This window comes from Laetiporus sulphureus (assembly GCF_001632365.1).
Source record: "Laetiporus sulphureus 93-53 unplaced genomic scaffold LAESUscaffold_1, whole genome shotgun sequence".
NCBI classification, from domain to species: domain Eukaryota; kingdom Fungi; phylum Basidiomycota; class Agaricomycetes; order Polyporales; family Laetiporaceae; genus Laetiporus; species Laetiporus sulphureus.
In genome coordinates, this window is record NW_024468510.1 from 1,938,442 (window position 1) to 1,958,679 (window position 20,238).

Consider the following 20,238-nt stretch of genomic DNA (forward strand, 5'->3'; position numbering starts at 1 on the left):
GACAGAACGACATGAGTTGTCATGCACAACAGAGGGCCGCTCTATAGGCGAGCTGCAACCACAAATATGCTAGATTCAAAAACGCAGGCAGCATAACCGACTGATATACAATGTACATAAACATCTGTATGAATATTAGACATCGAAAAATAAATTGAGCGCTGTGTGTTAGAAAATATTCCAAATGACCCTTAGAATGTGAGAAGCCAGCGTTTCTATTGACCGTAATGCTACACTCATTCTAGTCGGCGCACGCGCAACGGGAGTCTCGTACCCTCCTCCCCCTCAATACGTGGCCGGGGGAGAATGCCCCGTACGAGGTCAATCTTCGTCTCCGGACCGTCCTTGAAGTCAAACGCATAGTTCCTTATCAGAACGCTCAGCACCGCCTGCACGAACAATCTTCATGATAAGCAGCAGTTGCGCCACACCAAGTAGCGCCACTGACCTTGAACTCAGCCAGCGCGAACCCGCGCCCCAGACACATCCGGGGGCCGTCAACGAAAGTCAGCAGGTGACGATGTCCCTGAATTTCCTGCGCGCGCATTGGGATGCCGTCCTCGTTGAGCCAGCGCTCGGGCCGGAATTCCTTAGCGTCGGGGCCCCACAGTGCCTTGGCAGTGTTCATGCATTGGATGGGCACGGTGACGAGCTGCCCCTTGGTAATGGCGACGCGGTCAACGATCTCGCCGGATGGAGTCGTCATAAGAGTTGAAAGCGGGAATATGGTATCTTCAGCGGCCTGGAGAACTGTATTAGGACAAGCATACATGAAAAGAGTGCTCAACGTACGACACGGGTAGTCTCTCTCACCGGAGGGTGCAGACGCAGCGTTTCATGGACAACAGCGTCCAGAAAGGGCATGTTGTAGGTGAGCTGGTCCCAGGTGGGGTCTCCGCCTGCGAAATTAGATACCTCCTCGCGGAGCTTCTGCTGAACATCGGGCCTCTTGCACAGCTCGACCAGGCACCACTGCATCACTCGCCATCACCTTCGGCTGTTGGAACATTCAATGTACGACTCACGCTTAGACAGACTGAAACATCGCGATGATGTTAGTGTTAGAGATTAGACTCAAGCTCATGAAGGTGTATCGCGACTCGCTTGATGTTGTTTCATAGCCGGCGATGATAAGAACCTTCATCTACGGGGAGGTCATGTTAATAGCTGACTCGCGAGGAGAGAAATATACGCACCTGCGCCATCACCTCTTCTTGTGATAGGCTCAAATCGGAATCGCTGTTCTCCGCCTTAACTGTTCGGTATCATATCTCAACATCGCACATTAAATGGCTGGCCGCAACAGCACGATGCTCACTCAAAAGCCCAATGATACTCTTCTCCTCAGTCTTATTCTCACCCTTACTCTCTCTTCGTGTATTCTCCAGCATATCTTGCGCGATTTCTCCCATGCTGTCATTCAACCGCTTTATGAGCATCCAAAATGGCGTAGGCACTTTGGCGAGCACGGGGAAGGCGAGTCCGAGGATGAAAGTGGATGCGATGATGAGCGAGGGCTTGACATGTCCGAACGCCTCGAACGTCTCGGCAACAGTTGAGCGCTTTCCGTGCAAGGTGCCGAAGTCGTGAGAGAAGCCTGCGATACCGACACTATCTAGGCTATTGGGGTGTAAAGAGCAAAATCAACGTTGTTTCCACAGATCAGGAAATCCAGCGCATAAATGTTTGCGCATCTCGAACTTACGATACATGGTTCATCCTGAATTTGAGCAGCTCAATGACTAGACTTACATGTTTTTTGCAGGACGAGACGAACCAATTCTGCACATCAATAATCGCCGAATCACCAGATTGAGATTCTATGATATTGTCCCACGCAGTTTTCACCTGGACGCAACTGTCAACTAAGCTTAATTGCTACTTGATTGTTTGCGAACCTTATATCCAGAGTCAAAGAATACGGATGTAAGTCTTCGGATAGCAGCATTGCTGAATGCTGGAGACAATGCCTTCCTTTGCCTGAAGTATCCCAAGTTTCACATAAAATCTGCAGTTGGCTTCGGAAGACTGTTACCTCTTGTGACTATCGCCTTCGGCCCATATCACTCCGCGTCCGACCTGCGAATGACGTCCACCGGTGTAAACGACTGTTTTTCGCGAAATATACAGCAAACCACGCACAATATTCTCGATTGTTTGCTTGGTTAAAGCTGTCTGGACAAAGCCGTAAGTTTCTCTGGCGTAGAAGTGACTGACGGCCTTTGGGTCGCATAGAACGACACGGCTAAATCCCATGGCGGCTGGAACATGGTAGACGGGTCCATATTCCTCCGCCCACTGCTCATATATGGCTGCGGCATCTTTAGACTTTCCAATGTATCTGCTCAAGCCAAAGAATAGGTTAATATTAGGGGGCCCGGTGAGGGGGGTGGCGCGTGCGCTGCGGTAGCGGCGGCGGAGATACAGTAGAGAGTTGTATGTGATCCAAACCACGCTCAGTCCGAGGAGGATGTTAATTATCGTGATTTCTTTCATGTCGAACATGGTGGTTGAGAGAGAGATCAATTTGCATACTGACTCAGTTATATATACGTCTATCGACACGCATCTGGCTCACCTGCGCATTCTCCACCGCGGCTCGCAGTGGCCGACTCGGACCGTCCAGTCAGCTTGTGTGAGCAATTCACACGACTTGCCTTTCTGGGAGTATGGTCACTCGTGTTACACATCACGTTACCATTTCGATCGGATCTGAGTGGCGGCCAATATTGCGGCTCATCCAACACTTTCACCCTTGTACTACCGCCATGCCTCCCAGACTCAGCAAACGACAGCTCAGAGAACAAGAAGCGCTTGCCGCGCTCGCAGAAAATCAGCCAGAAAATCCATCAGATCAAGACAGCGGCGCTGAGCTCCCAGTTGCCGGGAAGAGCACTGGTTTTGCGTCGGTCAGTGCCTGATGCCGGGGCACTTACGTCGCCTTTCGTGCCGTTTGCTCACAAATTTACCCACAGCTCATGATACAAGCTGACTCTGCCGAGGATAGCGGAGATGATGTTCCGTTACGCGCACCGAAATCCAACAAGGCTCGTAAGCCTCTCCTACTCATCTCGTTGTGCGCGGGCATGTAACTGATCTTCATGCAGAAGAAGAAGAAAAAGAAGCGCCTCATCTCAGCTACTCCTGCTGAGAGTACTCCATCAGCTGCAGTCATACTTCCAGTTGCGCCGGCTAGCCCAGCCCCACAGACGCCGCGTGGTCATCAGCAACCCACTCCCGCACCCTCCAGCTCGAAGGAGAAAAAGGCTCTTAAGAAGCGAAAGGGAAAAGAGAAGAAAGACGACCGAGATGAAGTAGACAAAGCCCTTGAGGAGCTTTCCCTCAAGTATCCCGATCTCCAGCAAGTCGTCGCCTTCAATGGCACCACCTCCGCTACACGCGATGCCACCAGCACCCTCGCCTTGCTTCTCTCAGTCTCCTTGCAGCATCTCGATAGCGAAGCCGAGATGCGCAAGTTCTTCGGCGCCAAGGTCATTTCCGCCGCTAAGTCGTCAAATCGCGTGCCCTCCACGTCCAATCGAACGCCTGCAATCAAATCGAACCTCACACGCCCTCAACCGACATGGTGGCCGGCACGCTTCCGTGAGGGGCTGTCATCGCGATTATTGACGGAGGAGGAAAATGCCGCTATGCTGGCGCGGCACCATTGGAAGGAATTACCTGGAGAGCGGTTTTGGACAGTGGAGTACAGTAAGAAGTATCGGGGGTTCACATGGCGGTTCATGCAGACGGTGATGTCTGGAGGTAAGTGGGCTGCATCATGTTGTCAGAACAGGGCATTTAGGGCATTTCATCAGATCCTAATGGCTTTAACGCTGTCCTTCGGGAATTCCCGTATCATGCGGACACGCTGTTGCAGATGTCCGAGGTGTTATACCATCGCGAAGGTGCGTCAGAACAGTATATTCCTTACCGACCATGTCGATTGAGGCTGGTCATAGAATATAGCGAGGCTGCGGATCTCATCGATCGAGCGCTGTTCACATACGAACGCGCTTTCATCGGGTCGTTCAGCTTCACGACAGGAATGAATAGGCTGGACTTTGATCGCGTAGAGAACCGTCCATTCTTCCTCGCGATTCACCGGCAGATCAAGTATGCACCTTATCGCTCCCTATCTCGTAAGATATACACGGTGCTTAACTTCGGCCATTGCGTAGCGACCTTCAGCGTAGGGGTTGCGTTCGCACTGCCTTCGAGTTCGCCCGCCTGCTCTACTCGCTTGATCCTTGGACCGACCCGCACGGTGCCGTCCTGTATCTCGATTACCTCGCGATGAAGGCGGGGATGGGTCAATGGCTACTAGACCTGTGGGAGTTCTTTACATCGCAGGCCGGTGCAGGGATACTTCAAAACAGACTGCAGGCAACGGCAGTGCCTGGATGGTCGTATGCGCGTGCCTTGGCGCTGTGGATGCGAGAAAATGATAAGGGCGAGGTAATGTACTATGATCAAGTCTAAATCTAATCTCTGATGGGTTCTCGGATGCTAGGGCCATGAGCCAAGCACGCAGGCGCTGCAGGATGCGATACTCGCATTTCCTTCGGTGGTGCCTCTCTTGGCGGACAAGGCCGACATCTTTATATCTGCTGATGCACGCCAACGACCTGCGTTCCGGATCCACGCAGATGCCAGGTGAGTGGTCCGCAGCTCATCAATACTGTCACAACTGACGGCAAGTTGGTGTTAGTCATCTCAATGCAACAGGTGCCATCGTCCACCTCCTCTCACACCTCTACGCCCAGCGCTCCGCTTCCCTCTGGAAAGCTGTCCCCATCGCCTCCTGGTTCGCCGCCACCGTCAGCAGCACGCTCTCATCCCTTCCTGCATCACACGATAACACCACCGCACTCTACCGCGCATTCGCCGCCCTCGCCGCCCAGCCCGCGATTGTGCACTCCATCTACCGGCACGTCATCGTGCTCGAGGCGTCGTTCCGGGGTTTGTTCAGCTTTGTCCCGCGAGAGGTGCTACAAGCGCGGAGCGTCGCTTGTGACCCGCTCCCGCCACCAACGAGCGTCAGCGCATACGACACTGAGTACTTCAAAGGCGCAGCAGATGCGCTGCGCCCAAGTAGAAGACAGGAGGAGCGGGCGCTGGAGCGCTTGGTGCCCGATGCGCTAATACGTGGACAATTGTTGGTGCGTCGGTTCGCAGTGTCTGGCTTTCTTGGCGGGCTGCTCACTGTAGCTTCTCTTACAGGACTTCTTCAGGGAACGGCCGGGAATCGCGGCACAGTTCCCGGGCGGCATCCTGCAATTCCTGCAGGAGGTGGCTCAGAACCCAAACATCATGGAAGAACTTGTGCTTGATGAGATACATCAGGATATGAGGGATGCTGGGGCAATGCCTGGGATGTTCTTCGAGGAGGCAGATGACGAACCGGACCTGGCGATTCATGCGGAAGAGCAGCAACAGGCAGAGGACAGAGAGGAAGAAGAAGAAGACGATGAAGACGAGGAGCCGGCAGCAGTGAGTTGCGTTCATGCATGCTGCATTCACTTTGCTCACGACTCGACAAATGGGACAGGCCTTACCTGTGCGCATGCTGCAGAACTTCGTGAACAGGATCAATAGATTCTGGGGAGGTGGTGATGCCGGTGATGCTGAGGAGTCATCCGAGAATGAAGAGGAGGAATTAGCACCGCCCGCCGATGATGTCGATTGAAATGAAGAATTGGCTATGCTAAGACGACGTATCGTAGCGTAGCAGAATCGCTCCATAGCGTATTCTTGGAGATGATATGCAGTCGCCTGAACATGTAGGCATATTGGTATGCGCAATTAATAGACACAACTGTTAGAAGCCGTGTACGTTGAGCTATAGCTGCTGGAGCTCTTCACTGCCCTCAAGATGAAAGGGGGAGGGGGAGTGTCCAAGAACTCGCCGGTGGGATGGTCTAGTCGGATTGCTGTGCCTTCTCGAGCGGATAAAGCCTCTTGTACACACCATCCTTCTCCTCTTTCGAGAGGTTGAAACTGATGTCGACGTATGGCCGGAGCTGCTTGCAGCTAGATGAGTAACTAGATGAGACAATATGATCTCGCGGCGCACTTTGGTGTTTTTGATGTCCTCAATCGACGGTGCTACAAAGACACGGACCTTCTCATCAACAAGGCGGTACTTTGCCTTTCCTCTAACGACGTGTTTGCCTGGTGCACCTGTTCGGTGTCCTCCGGGGAGGAAGGCCTGTCCAGTGCCTGAGGCGGAACGACCGGAATGACCGATTGCGCTACGGAACGAAGAAGACGGTGCGTACCTTTGTAGAAATCCTTGTTACCCCTCTTCGAGGTGAGCGGCCGGCGAGAGGCCTTGGAAAGCCTGGCGAGCGTTGGGAACATTGCGGACGAGCAAAAGCAAGGGCGCGGTCACGATCGTTGTGCGTTAGGCTGGGGTTCTCACGCTCTTCGACCTCCTCCGCCACTACCATGGGCAAGAAGAACGCCTTTCGTCCTCGCTCCAATGCTCGACACGGTTATGGCCCAGGTCATTCAGGGAGAGGAAGAGGATCTGCGCAACTAAGAAGTCATGTAAACGCGGAGATCGACGAGCGGCGGCCTGAGAGTGCTGTGGATGTTGAGGAAGACGGTTCGTCTGCTGAAGAGGGTGAAGAAGGCGGGGAGAGTCCTTCTACTGAGGATGAGGAGAGCGGGCCAGGTGCGTCGTTATGACGTCCGCTGTGGACAGTTTATCTTATTGATGTCTATAGAGATCGAAATAAATGTTCCTGTCGCAATGTGGGTGCGTGCGGCTTGACTGTGCGCGTACACTTTTTCAAACAGAACGCAGGATTTCGACCAGTGCGACCCTCGTCGCTGCTCAGGAAAACGACTAGCACGGCTGGGACTAATCAAAGAGCTCAGAATCGGTCAACGGTTCAGAGGTATTGTCGTATCGTGCGTTCGCCACTTTATACTTTTTCCATCATCAACTGCTGGTAATAACGTTGCGTTAGTCCCAAAGGTAGACAAATTGTTAGCCCAGCGGACCGCGAGCTTGTTTTGCAAAGTGGCATAGCGGTCGTTGAATGTTCATGGGCTCGGCTGGAGGACGTCCCTTTCGGCAAGATTGCAAGTCCACATGAACGACTTCGTGAGCATACGCTGGCCTTATATATCGCTCGTATTTCCTGAGACATTTGACATTCATTGTGTGCCGCTTAGTTCCATACCTGGTGGCCGCAAATCCGGTCAACTACGGCAAGCCATGGAGATTAAACTGCGTAGAAGCGATCGCAGCCGCATTCTATATCACAGGGCTTGACGACTACGCAAACCACCTTATGAGCAAGTTTGGCTGGGGTTCGGCATTCTGGGATATCAACAAGTTCGTATTGCACGTCCCTGCCTATGATTATTCTATGCTGATCTCGCAAGCAGATCCTTTTTTGAACAATATCGTACTTGCAGCTCAGCTGATGATATCGAGGCAATGCAGAACAAAATCATGCAAGATCTCGAAGCTTCGTATCAACAGTCGCGGAGCGAAGGGGCATCTGGTGAGTGCTATCATAAAACGTCTTGTGTTTTCAGTACGTTGACGATATCTAAGCATATGGAGATGACCTTCTGGTGGAGAATCCAAATCATCAAGCTGTCATCAGCTGATGGACTGTCCCCCGCGATCAATTACATTCGTGTCGAATATGCGTCAACGAAGCCTATACATCTCTATATAGAGAGGCAGCAAAGCACGTGTTGTACAATTTGGCGGGTTGTGAGTAGGATATCTGACGTGATGGTACTAGATGAGCGCGAGATGGAAAGTGGTGCGTATATATGCTTCGTAGCACATCTAGACAAAGTCCTTGTTGGAATGAGTATTGTGGCCCCAACACCATTGACCACGGGCCTTCGTTGAGATAGATCTGATCGATCTCAGATCTGTCTATCAAGCCGAGAAAGTCGACCCAAGGATTGTCTGCACGATCTACCTTTCATTTTCTCTCTCTCTCCCCGAGCTGGCGACTATTCCGACAGCAGCTTGAGCTCGCGGCTGTCTCAGCTTCCTGTGCGAGGCTTGAGTGCCTTGTCTAGTCATTCGAATCGCTAAGATGCCTGCCGTGCAAAGCTCGAACAGCCGCAAATCTGTCTCCGGTAGAAGCCACCGGTTCCGAAGTGCGACCGAAACAAGAGAACCTGAAGGCAGAAGATGACAACACTTTGGTTGAAGGTGTGCAAATAGAGTATCAGAATCAGTCCACGCGTGCTCATCTTACCTTTTGCAGCCTTGACCGCACTGCGCAATCAGCTTACTGTGAAGCACGACGAGCCGCTTATCTCCGAGTGACAGTCGCCTGCTGTTAATGAAGTCATCGCTCGAACTCTCTCCTGGCGCGCAGGATCTGTTTGCCCTTTGGGAGGCAGCCAACGCGGTGAGTACGTTCTCGGTTTTGCCGCCTATTTGTCATCCTGAATATTGTACCTGTACAGCGACAGTTCTCGCTTCTTGTATCAATCGTTAGCGTGCTGTCATCGACGCTCGTTCTCCTCTCCTCGCATTATACGTACCACGCGCTTGCCGATCCAATCGTTCGCTCTACGTTATCCTCGCAACGGGCACCTCGATTGAACACATACCTGGGAGGTTCTCATACCGAGCTTTTGCTAGTTACGTTGGAGCTGTTCTTGAGCCTGTGAGATTTCGCCGGTGACAGAGAGCGCAAGACCGTGATTGACGTGTTTGCTTGGGAGACCAAGGTGCATGCATATGCAATAATCCGCATGGGTCAATTTATTTTTTTTTGCATTAGTCTCTACCAAGACTTCTATACATGAGACGTAAGAACGGGGTCGACCGGAGTGTTGACATTTTGACCAGACCTGGTATGTCGTCTGATTAGCTCACGGTGAGGTTCTCCTGCTAACAATTCTGCTGCCAGATATCCGCACGCTATTCATCTTGTTCCTCATGTCTTTCGTCGATAGCACGACCTGCAGTGCGGTGAAGACCACTATTTTAGAACAGCACCGCGAGATTTTTGCGCTGCTGTTCAAAAGTCTGTGGCAAGATCGATGTTCCGTCGTCCGCCATGTACCGGAAGTATGCTGGGTTGGAATCTGGTCGGATGTGAAAGTCAGAAGAATGCACAAGATTGCCTTGTTTAATGAGGCGTTTCTGGCGCAGATAAGAAACTGCCATCAGTTCCCATTGTTTTTAGTGCTCAAGTCTTGCTTAGCTCATGCGGCTCTGTGAACGTGACACCGCCGAAGACGAGGATCCAGAACATATATCAGGCGACGTCGTCCATCATTTCTTGCTGGCGATCTGTACACACCCATGGGTGGGCGTTTGTTTCCAAGACCGAGGCTGGTATCCTCGCGAGGTAGACCCTGACGAAAATCCACACCGCAAAGACGAGGAGCGCGAAGATTTTGCGGTCCGCAGAGGAGGCAGAGTGTACAACAAGATCTTGGCGCAAATGATCAGAAACTTGAAGGTCAATGAGGATGCTAGGCAGCAAGAACTCGCGATAAAGATCCTAGCCGCCTGCCCTGAGCTCATTGCTCGGTGAAGTTTGGTTATATTCTTTGTGTATCTGTGACATGCTGACTGTCCCGTAGATACTGGTCATCGCCGATCATCGCATTGGAGCCGCGGCTGTCATCTAAGTGGATAGCCGACATCGCATTCTACGGCTCGGTTATTTCTTTGCCTATTCCAGAGTCATCACTCCTCCTTCAGGACCATGACCGTCCTCTGTGCAACCCAGTGCCACCTCCTCTCTTTACCATCGTTGACAACGTCCTACCTTCGACGAATATCAAGACCCGTTTCTCCCGCGGTTTGCAGGCGAACTCGCCACTTGTTCAGCACTGCAGCGCTTTGGCACTTGTGAAATGTCTTCTGAAGTTCGAAGCCGTGTTGCGTACATTCGAGCGGGTAGCGAATTCATTGGAGGAGGAAGAGGAAGGCCAATGGAGGAGACGGCTGCACGAGGTGGAAAGGGAAATCCGTAAGAGGGTGCCGGATTTTCAGGTGGTCGTGAGTTTCGCTCAGAAGACGTTGAGTGATGCAGCGACGAGCAGTGGACAGCCATCGGACCAGAATTCTAAGGCGAATCCAATGAGAGCGACTCTGCTCTCGGAAAGTGCCCAGCGGCTTCTTCGGCTCGACCATCGCTGCCTCCCTTTCTTGGTAGCAGAGGCCCGTTTTGACGTAGGTAAGCTGCTCACTGGCATACAGAGCGCTATGTTGTCATCCGGAAGCTCGCCTGTAAATACCGTCGTTGGAATGGAGGTTCTGCGCCAGCTGCATGTGTTCAGGTTACTAGACGAGAGCGATCAATTCGGTTGGTCAGGACGTGCTAGTGGTGAGTGCTCATCACATGTGACTTGTTTCAGGCCTCATCATCTTGACAGGCTCGCTGCATACCAATTTCTGGACGTTGTTGAAGATCTATGCGGCCAATGAGAGCTGTACTATTCGGGCCGCCATAGCAACCTTGCTCGAGCGATCCTTGTCGAATAGCTCGCTATTCCAGCACGATGCGACGAGATCGCCCTTTGGCTAGACTCCCTTCCATCCACAGTGCGTTCTGAAAACGCGAAAGTACCGGATGGGGCTCCCTTGATAGACGAAAGTATTGCCGTATTGCCGTCATTATGTTCTTGGACGATTGTGCTCAACAGTGCGTCAAAAATTCACACCGATACCTGGAAGATTTACAGGTACTTTCGTCCGCACAGCGAGCGAGCGACACAGATTTTCGAGAAGACTTCGGCAGGCATTCACAGGCGTACAACGATATGCCTAGTCCCCTGCTCATGACTCTGCGGGAACAGTACATGTCACAACTGCACACTGAGACGCCCTCGTTATCAGATGCGCTGGCGGTCATCACATTTATTCGCAAGCTAGTTGTGTGACTGTCGAGAAATTTGCGCAACGACACTATCCTCGTCAACTTCATATACAATTTCACTGAAGCCGTCTAACTGCATCACCTCTTCCTCAATATCTGTACATGTTGCTCGGTATCCGTCGCGAATTAGCTCACCTCCAGATTTGCCTTCAACTGTGAGAGGACGTCATTATCTCGGGCGCGAGCAGTCCGGCTGTCCTTCGATTGTTCTCGCAGGTGAAAAACATGCCTTTGCATATGTAAACGTTATCATTTGTCCATCGGTGTCATTACTGATGAGGGCGCTTCTTCTATCAGCTGAAACTGAAGCTAATCGAAGATTGTCCACATATGAGCTGATAGATTGGTTCCGATTCGTAAATGAGCCTGTATGTGCCGAGGACATTGCTCGATTGGCCACTATGGCAATGCATGGGCCTTCCCGCTAGATACATCAAGTTCAAGGGTGAGTATGTCCGCCATACCATCTACATTGCTATGAGTCAATGACCTATTTGACATGGTTTGAAAATAGATTGAACTTCATTTTGCTCTTCCGACAAGCCGATAACATCCATGTTGCGAGCGTTGAGTACTGTTCAATCATGATTGATGCATTGCTGTCAGAACCTGCACCACCTGCAGCAATGAGAAGGGCCTCATTTCTGATAGATCACAGACTGTCATGTATCAAAGTGGATGATACTGCTATGGCAGACTTGCTGATTCTCTTTGTGGTGATCGTGAGGAGTCCCGGGACAGATTGTCAGAAGTTGACTTTAGAGACTTTGTAGAGCATGTCTGGCATGGTAGTGCGGTAAGGCAGCTGAGTCTAAAACACGTTAGAGAAGCGGAACGAAATGGTATGCCTACATTGTGCTCTTCTGTTCTACAATCTGACTGTCTTCTTATAAGACTCACTTATCACTTGCAGTCAACACTCAACTCTTCATTAAGAGGTCACCAGGTTATCATCAGGGAATACACTTCGCATTGGGCTCTTTTCATTAAAGAAAATGTCAGTAATATGGACAGTGATGACCGTAACAGCACACCTCTGCTCAGTGCAGAACTCGACTGATATCTACTCAGCCTCTGGTCCATAGCTTCAGCTATGAGTACATAACTAGGTTTGATCCCCGATACTGAGAGCACTTCCTATTGAGTGCAGTGTTCTGTTTAACAATGACTGTGAAGGTCTATTTAGAAATTCATCAGGCTTCTGTCAACATCTGTAGGTAGTTCATTTTTTGCATCTGTCACTATAGGTCTTGCTTTGGTTGGTTGTAGATGGCATTGTTTTCAATAAGATCACCAGTCTCATTTGATCGCTATCTATCACCCCACCTTCAATTAGTCCATCCAAGCCTCACACATCCTCTAGTGATGTACATATAAATATTGCATTTAAGATCTCATGCTATTCTGGATACAGGAAGCTACAAGAAAGTTATGGATCAAGTACATGGATGTCAATGGCCAAGTTATGCTGCTGAATGTCATCACGGATATCACATCAGGCACTATACTGGAGGAGTTGTTTTCTGCTATTGCCTATGCTGTAACTTTAAGGCCAAAAATTCTTTATTCTCATCTGCTGAACATATTCAAACTGCGACTGTCATGTCCTACTTCTCAGGCATTGAAATTCTTGCTCACCAATGCTATAAAAGGAGTTTTGCTGCTACTTGTCAATGGCTCACCAAATCCTGTAGTCTGTGAACCTGTCATTGCCAAATCACAGGTGCAGTGGAAGTATCACATGGCCAGCCATTTAGATGATGTCAGTTTGAAAGACTTTCTGAACATCAAACACTGGTCATGTGCCCTAGTTGCCTCAGATGTGATGGTCAGTTTGCTTTACCTGTCTTTGTCTGCAAGAGCTGCAATGACCCAATGGCTGAAGAGCGAACATTCTGAAATGTGCAATGTGGTATATCTAGCCCGAATTGTACATGGCTTGTTGGACTGCAGCTGCACTGCTAACTTTCTGTCTGGAGAAGACCACAAATACCTGACTTAATATTTCGCAAGGCTGCTGAGGGCCATCTTGTCTGCCAAAAATTGCCAGGGGTCAGTGCTCATAGACTCTACATGTGCACAATGCATATGCATGTTGATGGAACAGCCCACTTCATTATGAACTGCATTTCTGTCAGTCTTGCAGGATAGATGCAAGAAGCTGAAGCCAGATGAATTATTTTCTAACTCATTGGCAACAATTAGGTGACTCAGCATGTATGACAAAGACCTATATATAATAGATTGAGTTATGAATCAAACATTGTCATGAGCTGCGAACAACCTCTGTGTTGAAGGTGAGCTTTCAGAGGAGTAAGGAGCTGTCCTAGATGAACTGAGTAAGCCATACTTTGATGTAACTCCTGCATTTCTAACCATTGTTGAAGGAGTAACATACTCCAAATAATCTCATAGATCACAAAATGAAGAAGACAGTTACCGGGACACTGTCCAATAGTATTATCCATAGGAATGGTATGATAGGACATTGTCCAATCATGGTATTCTTAGAGAATCATATGATAGAGAGTAAATATGCCATTGGCCAGCACACACAGCCATAGGTCACATGGTAGATACTGTAGTATTACTCATCTATGTAAGTAGATAGCAGCTGTAGATACCAGAGATTCTAGACTGGTATATGATGTCTTAACCCACATATATACAGTATATATACTAAGTAGCTACACCTTAATTAGAGAGACTCATCCCCACTATGGGAGTCATATAGAGCAGCCTTGCCCACTGGGTCTTTCTCAGTTGCTGTCTGTCCCTGTGCATGCTACACTAGCATGTAGCTCATTCAACAATGTTGTCATCCAGTTTTTCCTTTACCGATTGTCTCATCACATAATACCCTCTGATCAATTTGGTGTTGACCATCATGGTCAAACATAGACTTGTGGATGCCAGAGCTGTGCATTTCATGCAATTGTGGGTGAAAGCTGTGTATCTGAAAGTAAATTGTGAGAATTTTAGATCTATATCAATCTCAGAGTGTTTACAGCCCTTCACTGTCAATAAATGCATTCAGAACATTGTGCAACATCCTCAACTATTCACAATATGTGCCATGACAGAGCAGCATTGAGCTACATGAGATGTGATCATTGACTTGATTTATGTGCTTTGTGTGTGCTAGTCACCATGCCCCATAACACACTTTCTCAGCTGGCACCAAACATGTGCATTGGCACTAACACACTTTATCGTCTCCAGGGCAGCATTCAATGTACATATGATGCAACATATACAGGCTGTTGTCTGATCAACATGCATGCCATCCAACATCATAATGGAAGGGAGATCACTGAGTTATCTGGCCCTCAGCCTTGACTCACTCCTGACTAGTGACTACACTATACTAACCTCAACATCCCATCTCCACCATCCTTTTTCATTCTCCCCATTCTGACATCCTTTAACAAGATCACCTTCCCTTCATCTATTAAACAGCACACCTCTGCTCAGTGCGGAACTTGACTGATATCTACTCAGCCTCTGGTTCATAGCTTCAGCTATGAGTACATAACTAGATTTAATTTCTGATACTGAGAGCACTTCTCATTGAGTGCAATGTTCTGTTTAACAATGATGGTGAAGGTCTATTTAGAAATTCATCAGGCTTCCATCGACATCTGTAGGTAGTTCATTTTTTGCATCTGTCACTATAGGTCTTGCTTTGGTTGGTTGTAGATGACATTGTTTTCAATAAGATCACCAGTCTCATTTGATCGCTATCTATCACCCCACCTTCAATTAGTCCATTCAAGCCTCACACATTCTCTATGCCCTCCCATTTTGCCCACCACTTCTGTACTCTATTGAGCCTCGCTCAACCGCTATGTACTATATATGAATGATCTGTGGTATATAAATGTATTTAAAAAAAAACTTGATTCATGTGCATTTCCATCCTCACCTAACAAACATGTGTCAGTTCACACAGAAGTGAACACTAGCTCAGCTGAGCCTGGTTGAAATGTTTTTCATAAACATCTACTCTTCTGTTTATATTCCATGACTTTTATGTAAACTTAAGAATGAGCTCAGGATGAGCCTGCAGATGAGCCTAAAAGTGAGCCCGAGCATGAGCCTGAGAGTGAGCCTGAGAATGAGCTTAAGCATACAGTGACCCACAAAACTGTTGATAAGATTGCTTACTTTGACTTGTATGGTGAATATCTCCTCAACCACTGAGTCATATAAATGTCATAAGAGCTCATTTGAAAGCCTATTATCATGGCTTTACAATGCAGTCTTATTTATATGTTTAGCATATGTGGATCTCAAGATATTTGATACTCTTTGAGGGCCACTCTTATCAACAGTTTTGTGGCGCACACACAAGTTCTCAGAATATTGTGATTCTTGATGTGTTGACAGGGTTCCTTGTGGGAATATTGATTGGATGATCATGTTTCAACATGAACAATGTACAAACAGCCATACACAACTCTTCACACTCAACCAACGTCATGCCAAAAGCTGTTGCTACTGAAACTGTCAACCATGTCATTGCTTTGCTTCAGAATGGCAAATTTGTTCGAGAAATTGAAGCTTTGACTAGGCTACACTATTCTATCATTAGTAAACTGTGCTCCACACACTGTCCCACCATTCCTAAGGCCAAAGGAGGGCATCCTTCCCTTCTTACTACTGCCAATCTTCGCTATGCTACTTGACTCATTGGGACTGGCAAGGCTACCACATCTCCTGCTGTGGCCAGAGCTCTTGCAAACATTACTGGGAGGGTTGTCAATGCAGAGACAGTGTGAAGAGGATTGAAGAAGGCAGGAATGAAGGCTGTAGTGAAGCAAAAAAGGCCTTTACTCTCTGCAAGGCATCAGAAGGAGAGGATGGACTTCACTTTGGCTCACCAGTATTGGACTGTAGAGGACTGGAGAAGGGTGGTATGGTCAGATGAGACAAAGATTGACAGGATGGGGTCAGATGGAAGAAAATGGGTGTGGAAGAAGCCAGGGGAGAGCCTCAGTGATAAGTTGGTGGAAGGAACTCAGAAGTTTGGAGGTGGATCCTTGATGATGTGGGGCTGTATGGGCTGGGATGGTGTGGGGTATGCCTGCAATATTGATGGCAGGATGGATGCAGACCTTTATGTCAGCATTCTGGAGGATGAGCTGCAGAATAGCCTGGAGGATTGGGGCAAAACTGTGGAGGATGTGGTGTTCCAGCAAGACAATGACCTCAAGCACACCAGCAAGAAGGCCAAGGATTGGTTCAAAGTCCATGATTTCAACATCATGCTATGGCCCTCTCAATCCCCAGATCTCAATCTCATAGAGAATTTGTGGGGTCACCTCAAAAAGAAGCTTGCAGAGTATCAGGAACCACCAAAGGGAATTACTGAGTTGTGGGAAAGGGTAGAGAAGGAATGGGAGGCTATTGGGAAGGAAGTGTGTCAGAATCTGATTGAAAGTATGCCAAGGAGGGTGGATGCAGTTGTGAAGGCAAAGGGAGGCTATACCAAGTACTGAAAGTATGAGTTTTGTAGAACCTGAATATGTGTCACAAAACTGTTGATAAGAGTGGCCCTCAAAGAGTATCAAATATCTTGAGATCAAAATAGGCTTAAAATATAAACAAAGCTGCATTGGAAAGCCATATAATAGGCTTTCAAATGAGCTCTTATGACATTTATTTGGCCCAGTCATTGAGGAGATATTTACCATACAAGTCAAAGTAAGCAATCTTATCAACAGTTTTGTGGGTCACTGTAAGCTCAAAAGTGAGCCAATATAAATTATGTGTGATCTTGATGTGGCACCATGAGCATGCTATGAGTTTGAGCATGAACCCACAACCATACATACTGCAAAGAAAGTACTGATTGCTACAGTGAAAAAAGTATGAGAAATGATGGAGTTTTTAACTTTTTTCCTGCTATCTCATCCTATCATTTCTGCATTAATTAAGGCTGTTTGATGCAAGTTCTGTTGCCTTTTCACTAGGTGAAACAATCAATAATTTAAGATAAAAGATGGTAAAGGTATTGAAGAAAAGTTCAAATCTTTTTAGCATCTTTACTGTCAATTGGTGATAAAAGGATTCAAAATGTTGTTATTATCTTTGCTTGTTAGAGATGATGAGATAATTGGAACAATATCTGATGGCATGATAGTGATTGTTTTTCAATTATTTGATAATGTTTTGAACAAAGTTATCATATAAAGTTTTAAAATCTTTTTTTTATTCATTTTTTAATCAAAGATGATGAACATATTGTGATCATGTCACATCATTGTCATTCCAAACTAAGTCAATACTAGAATATAAAGGTTAATACTTAGGTCTAAATGTTCGTACTATCTCTTAAAGCCTTAGTACTAGCATAGTATTGATCTCTAAATCTTAGCATCAGCTTTGTACTAGCATTTAGATCTTAGTGCTAACCTTTAGATTTTAGTACTAGCTTGGTACTAGCATAGTGCTAATCTTCAAACCTTAGTACTAATTCTTAGATCTCAGCACTAGCCTATCACTAGCACAGTACTAACCTTCAGACCTTAGTACTAGCATGGTACTAGCATTTGAATCTTAATATCAATGTACTGCTAACATTGAGATTTTAGTATTACCCTTTCAACCATAGTACTAGTATAGTGCTGACATATAAATCTGAGTATCAATCTCTATATTTAGGTAGTAGCTTAGTATATGATGACAAGAGTGTGACATAGTCACAATATTATCATCTTTGATCAAAAAAGAATGAGAAAGTTTTAAAACTTTTCGCTATAATTTTATATTAAAGATTGCAAAATGATTGAAGAAATGACTATTAATATTTCATCCAATGTCTTTCTCATCTTTTCATCATTTTTGACAAGAAAAGATGTTAATAACATCTTAAATCTTTTTATCACGAAGATGCTTAAAAGGTTTGAACTATTTCTTCGATATCTTTCACCTCAAATTATTGATTGCTTCACCCAGTGTTTGAGATCTGGGAAGCACTGAATGTGTGAGCTGCACTGCCTGCCCTAAAGTGGCATCATATAAAAGGGGTAGATAGACATGAGTGTACCTTGCTTGTTTGTAACCTAAATCTCTAGTGGTGGTGCAATATAGATGTGGCAGCCATTGTTCAACACAAATGAGCTGCACCTACTCTGAGACTTGAGTAAGAGGACCATTTCTGGCAGAAACAATTTCTGAGGTTCTGATATTCTTCGGTGATACTTCAAAATATTTGCCATTTTGAGCTGTGTCAGAATATTCAGAGTGGCCTCAGAACTGCTTTTCATCATTCAAAACTTAGTTGGAAACATCATTCAGGTCACTAAGCTTCCCTGATTCCCTTTTTGAGCATTCAGTCTACATCCCCAGAATGTCATAAACCTTGGCAGTACTGCATAATTTGAGCTGTGCTAAAATATTCAGAGTGGGCTCAGAACTGATTTTCATTATCTGAAACTTGATTGAGGCCATCATTCACATCTCTAAGCTTATCTAACCCCCTTTTTGATCACTCAATCCACACCTCCAGAATGTCATGAACCTTGGTGATACTTCAAAATATCTGCCATTTTGAGCCGTGTCAAAATATTCAGAGTGGGCTTAAAACTGCTTTTCATTATCTGAAACTTGGCTGGGGCCATCATTCACATCCATATGCCTCTCTGAGCCCCTTTGTGAGCATTCAATTCACACCTTCAGAATGTCATGAACCTTGATGATACTTCTAAAATATCTGTCATTTCGAGCTGTGTCAAAATATTCAGAGTGGGCTCAAAATTGCTTTTCATTATCTGAAACTTGGTTGAGACCATCATTCACATCTCTAAGCTTATCTGACCCCCTTTTTGAGCACTCAATCCACACATCCAGAATGTCATAAACCTTGGCAGTACTACATGATTTGAGCTGTGTCAAAATAATCAGAGTGGCCTCAGAACTGCTTTTCATTATCTGAAACTTGATTGGGGACATCATTCAGGTCCCTAAGCATTCCTGATGCCATTCCTGAGCATTCAATCCACACCCCCAGCATGTCATGAACCTTGGTGATACTTTAAAAATATCTGTCATTTTGAGCTGTGTCAAAATATTCTGAGTGACCTCAGAAAAGCTTTCTGTTATCTGAAACTTGATTGGGGTCATCATTCAGATCCTTAAGCTCCTCTGACTCCCTTCCTGAGCATTCAATCTACAACCCCAGAATGTCATGAACCTTATTGACACTTCAAAATATCTGCCATTTTGAGCTGTGTTCAAATATTCAGAGTGGCCTCTGAAAAGCTTTTCATTATCTGAAACTTGGTTTGCAAATTCTGAGTGACCAATACAGTTATGGATTCTGTAGCCCTCACCATTATTCACTTTTTTAAGCTAAAAGTCTGCTATAAATAAATGTAATCACACTCACCATGTTCATTGAGTATGTTGTATGGTATGTATGCTTTTGATCACACCTTGATGCTCTATACAACTCATACTTTGAAACATCAGACATAGCATGGCTAGAACTTGTCTGGCTGAATACATATTCAGATTTGCTATATTATGTAGATGTTGACAGATCACTCATGATGTGAGGCTGTATACTTGTAGGATTGATAACAAGGTGAGTCTGACCTTTATGTTAGCATTTTGAGAAATGAGCTTCAGAATGGCTGAAAGCAGTGCAGCACAAGTGTGAAGGAGATAATCCTTTCAAGCATAACTTTAAACAGACATGAAGATAACTTAAGAAGAATATCCTCAAAACCATGGTATGATCTGATCAATTCTCAAATTTTAATTTCATATATCATATTTGAAGTCATCTCAAAAAACACATTTGCAAGATATGAGAAGATTACAGAATTGCAAAAAGCAATTGAAAAAGAAATGAGAGGGTATTGACAGGTTGTGCATCAGAGTTTGATCAAAAGTGTATATAGATGCCTTAAGGCAGTGCTTAAGGTAAAGGGTTGATTAACCAATTACCAGGGCTTTTAGGTTGGGAGTCTTTGAATTATGAGTGACAAAGGTGTGTAAATGAGTGAGCCTGATAGAATTGCATATATCTTCAAAACAAAGCATAAATGTTTGATCAACAGATGCTTATTTGAAAGCTGAAAGGAATAGATTTCTAGTGCTATATTATCTGTGAGTATAGCAGCAGCCAATCTGAAGATAAAAGGGAAACAGTGAAAATTAAGGTGGCTGAAAAGTAAATTGCAACAATTATTGGTTGAACAAGGAATAAAAAGTGTCATAACTTCAGAAAATGCTAAATGATACATTACTCAAATGATAGCATACTGCTGGCCAGATTGGATACAGCAGAAAATGATGAAATGCAAATGTTTGAAGTGTTTTGAAAGCATTCAATTCATTTGAT

At 46.4% G+C, this 20,238-nt stretch overlaps 6 protein-coding genes across 6 annotated transcripts; 4 read left to right on the plus strand and 2 right to left on the minus strand.

Annotated features, from left to right (window-relative positions):
- Nucleotides 1-85: 85 nt before the first annotated feature.
- On the minus strand, nt 86-2,496 carry LAESUDRAFT_690508 (cytochrome P450; the record flags this gene model as incomplete). Its single annotated transcript, XM_040906068.1, has 11 exons — nt 86-389; nt 449-742; nt 793-972; nt 1,026-1,036; nt 1,105-1,144; nt 1,197-1,255; nt 1,319-1,620; nt 1,706-1,720; nt 1,778-1,848; nt 1,899-1,980; nt 2,129-2,496. 11 exons carry the CDS (start codon nt 2,494-2,496, stop codon nt 237-239), a joined length of 1,575 nt encoding a protein of 524 aa, XP_040770736.1. The 3' UTR covers nt 86-236.
- A 361-nt stretch (nt 2,497-2,857) lies between these two features.
- LAESUDRAFT_719564 (DUF654-domain-containing protein) lies at nt 2,858-5,668 on the plus strand. The gene is made up of 9 exons (XM_040907658.1): nt 2,858-2,909; nt 2,976-3,051; nt 3,108-3,765; nt 3,819-3,908; nt 3,963-4,116; nt 4,182-4,458; nt 4,514-4,656; nt 4,712-5,162; nt 5,224-5,668. The coding sequence occupies exons 2-9, from the start codon at nt 3,016-3,018 to the stop codon at nt 5,596-5,598; spliced, it is 2,184 nt and encodes a 727-aa protein (XP_040770737.1). The 5' UTR covers nt 2,858-2,909; nt 2,976-3,015; the 3' UTR covers nt 5,599-5,668.
- Nucleotides 5,669-5,921: 253 nt separating this feature from the next.
- On the minus strand, nt 5,922-6,363 carry LAESUDRAFT_754218 (uncharacterized protein; the record flags this gene model as incomplete). The annotated part of the gene is made up of 3 exons (XM_040911859.1): nt 5,922-6,023; nt 6,077-6,222; nt 6,282-6,363. The coding sequence occupies 3 exons, from the start codon at nt 6,361-6,363 to the stop codon at nt 5,922-5,924; spliced, it is 330 nt and encodes a 109-aa protein (XP_040770738.1).
- A 3-nt stretch (nt 6,364-6,366) lies between these two features.
- LAESUDRAFT_719566 (DUF367-domain-containing protein) lies at nt 6,367-7,872 on the plus strand. Its single transcript, XM_040907659.1, has 7 exons — nt 6,367-6,679; nt 6,732-6,763; nt 6,812-6,918; nt 6,978-7,114; nt 7,186-7,348; nt 7,402-7,520; nt 7,574-7,872. Exons 1-7 carry the CDS (start codon nt 6,451-6,453, stop codon nt 7,627-7,629), a joined length of 843 nt encoding a protein of 280 aa, XP_040770739.1. The 5' UTR covers nt 6,367-6,450; the 3' UTR covers nt 7,630-7,872.
- A 293-nt stretch (nt 7,873-8,165) lies between these two features.
- Nucleotides 8,166-9,029, plus strand: LAESUDRAFT_36042 (uncharacterized protein). The gene is made up of 6 exons (XM_040902164.1): nt 8,166-8,194; nt 8,250-8,396; nt 8,455-8,657; nt 8,716-8,721; nt 8,775-8,847; nt 8,904-9,029. The coding sequence occupies exons 2-5, from the start codon at nt 8,328-8,330 to the stop codon at nt 8,797-8,799; spliced, it is 303 nt and encodes a 100-aa protein (XP_040770740.1). The 5' UTR covers nt 8,166-8,194; nt 8,250-8,327; the 3' UTR covers nt 8,800-8,847; nt 8,904-9,029.
- Nucleotides 9,030-9,443: 414 nt separating this feature from the next.
- Nucleotides 9,444-10,535, plus strand: LAESUDRAFT_638827 (uncharacterized protein; the record flags this gene model as incomplete). Its single annotated transcript, XM_040903495.1, has 3 exons — nt 9,444-9,532; nt 9,586-10,334; nt 10,384-10,535. 3 exons carry the CDS (start codon nt 9,444-9,446, stop codon nt 10,533-10,535), a joined length of 990 nt encoding a protein of 329 aa, XP_040770741.1.
- Nucleotides 10,536-20,238: the final 9,703 nt, after the last annotated feature.

Coding starts and splice junctions, on each gene's coding strand:
- LAESUDRAFT_719566 (XM_040907659.1), top strand. CDS start 6,451: ATGGGCAAGAAGAACGCCTTTCGTCCTCGCTCCAATGCTCGACACGGT. Junction 6,680..6,731: donor GGATGAGGAGAGCGGGCCAG/GTGCGTCGTTAT, acceptor TGATGTCTATAG/AGATCGAAATAAATGTTCCT. Junction 7,521..7,573: donor GCGGAGCGAAGGGGCATCTG/GTGAGTGCTATC, acceptor ACGATATCTAAG/CATATGGAGATGACCTTCTG.
- LAESUDRAFT_36042 (XM_040902164.1), top strand. CDS start 8,328: ATGAAGTCATCGCTCGAACTCTCTCCTGGCGCGCAGGATCTGTTTGCC. Junction 8,397..8,454: donor TTTGGGAGGCAGCCAACGCG/GTGAGTACGTTC, acceptor GTACCTGTACAG/CGACAGTTCTCGCTTCTTGT.
- LAESUDRAFT_719564 (XM_040907658.1), top strand. CDS start 3,016: ATGTTCCGTTACGCGCACCGAAATCCAACAAGGCTC. Junction 3,052..3,107: donor ACCGAAATCCAACAAGGCTC/GTAAGCCTCTCC, acceptor ATCTTCATGCAG/AAGAAGAAGAAAAAGAAGCG. Junction 4,459..4,513: donor GAGAAAATGATAAGGGCGAG/GTAATGTACTAT, acceptor CTCGGATGCTAG/GGCCATGAGCCAAGCACGCA.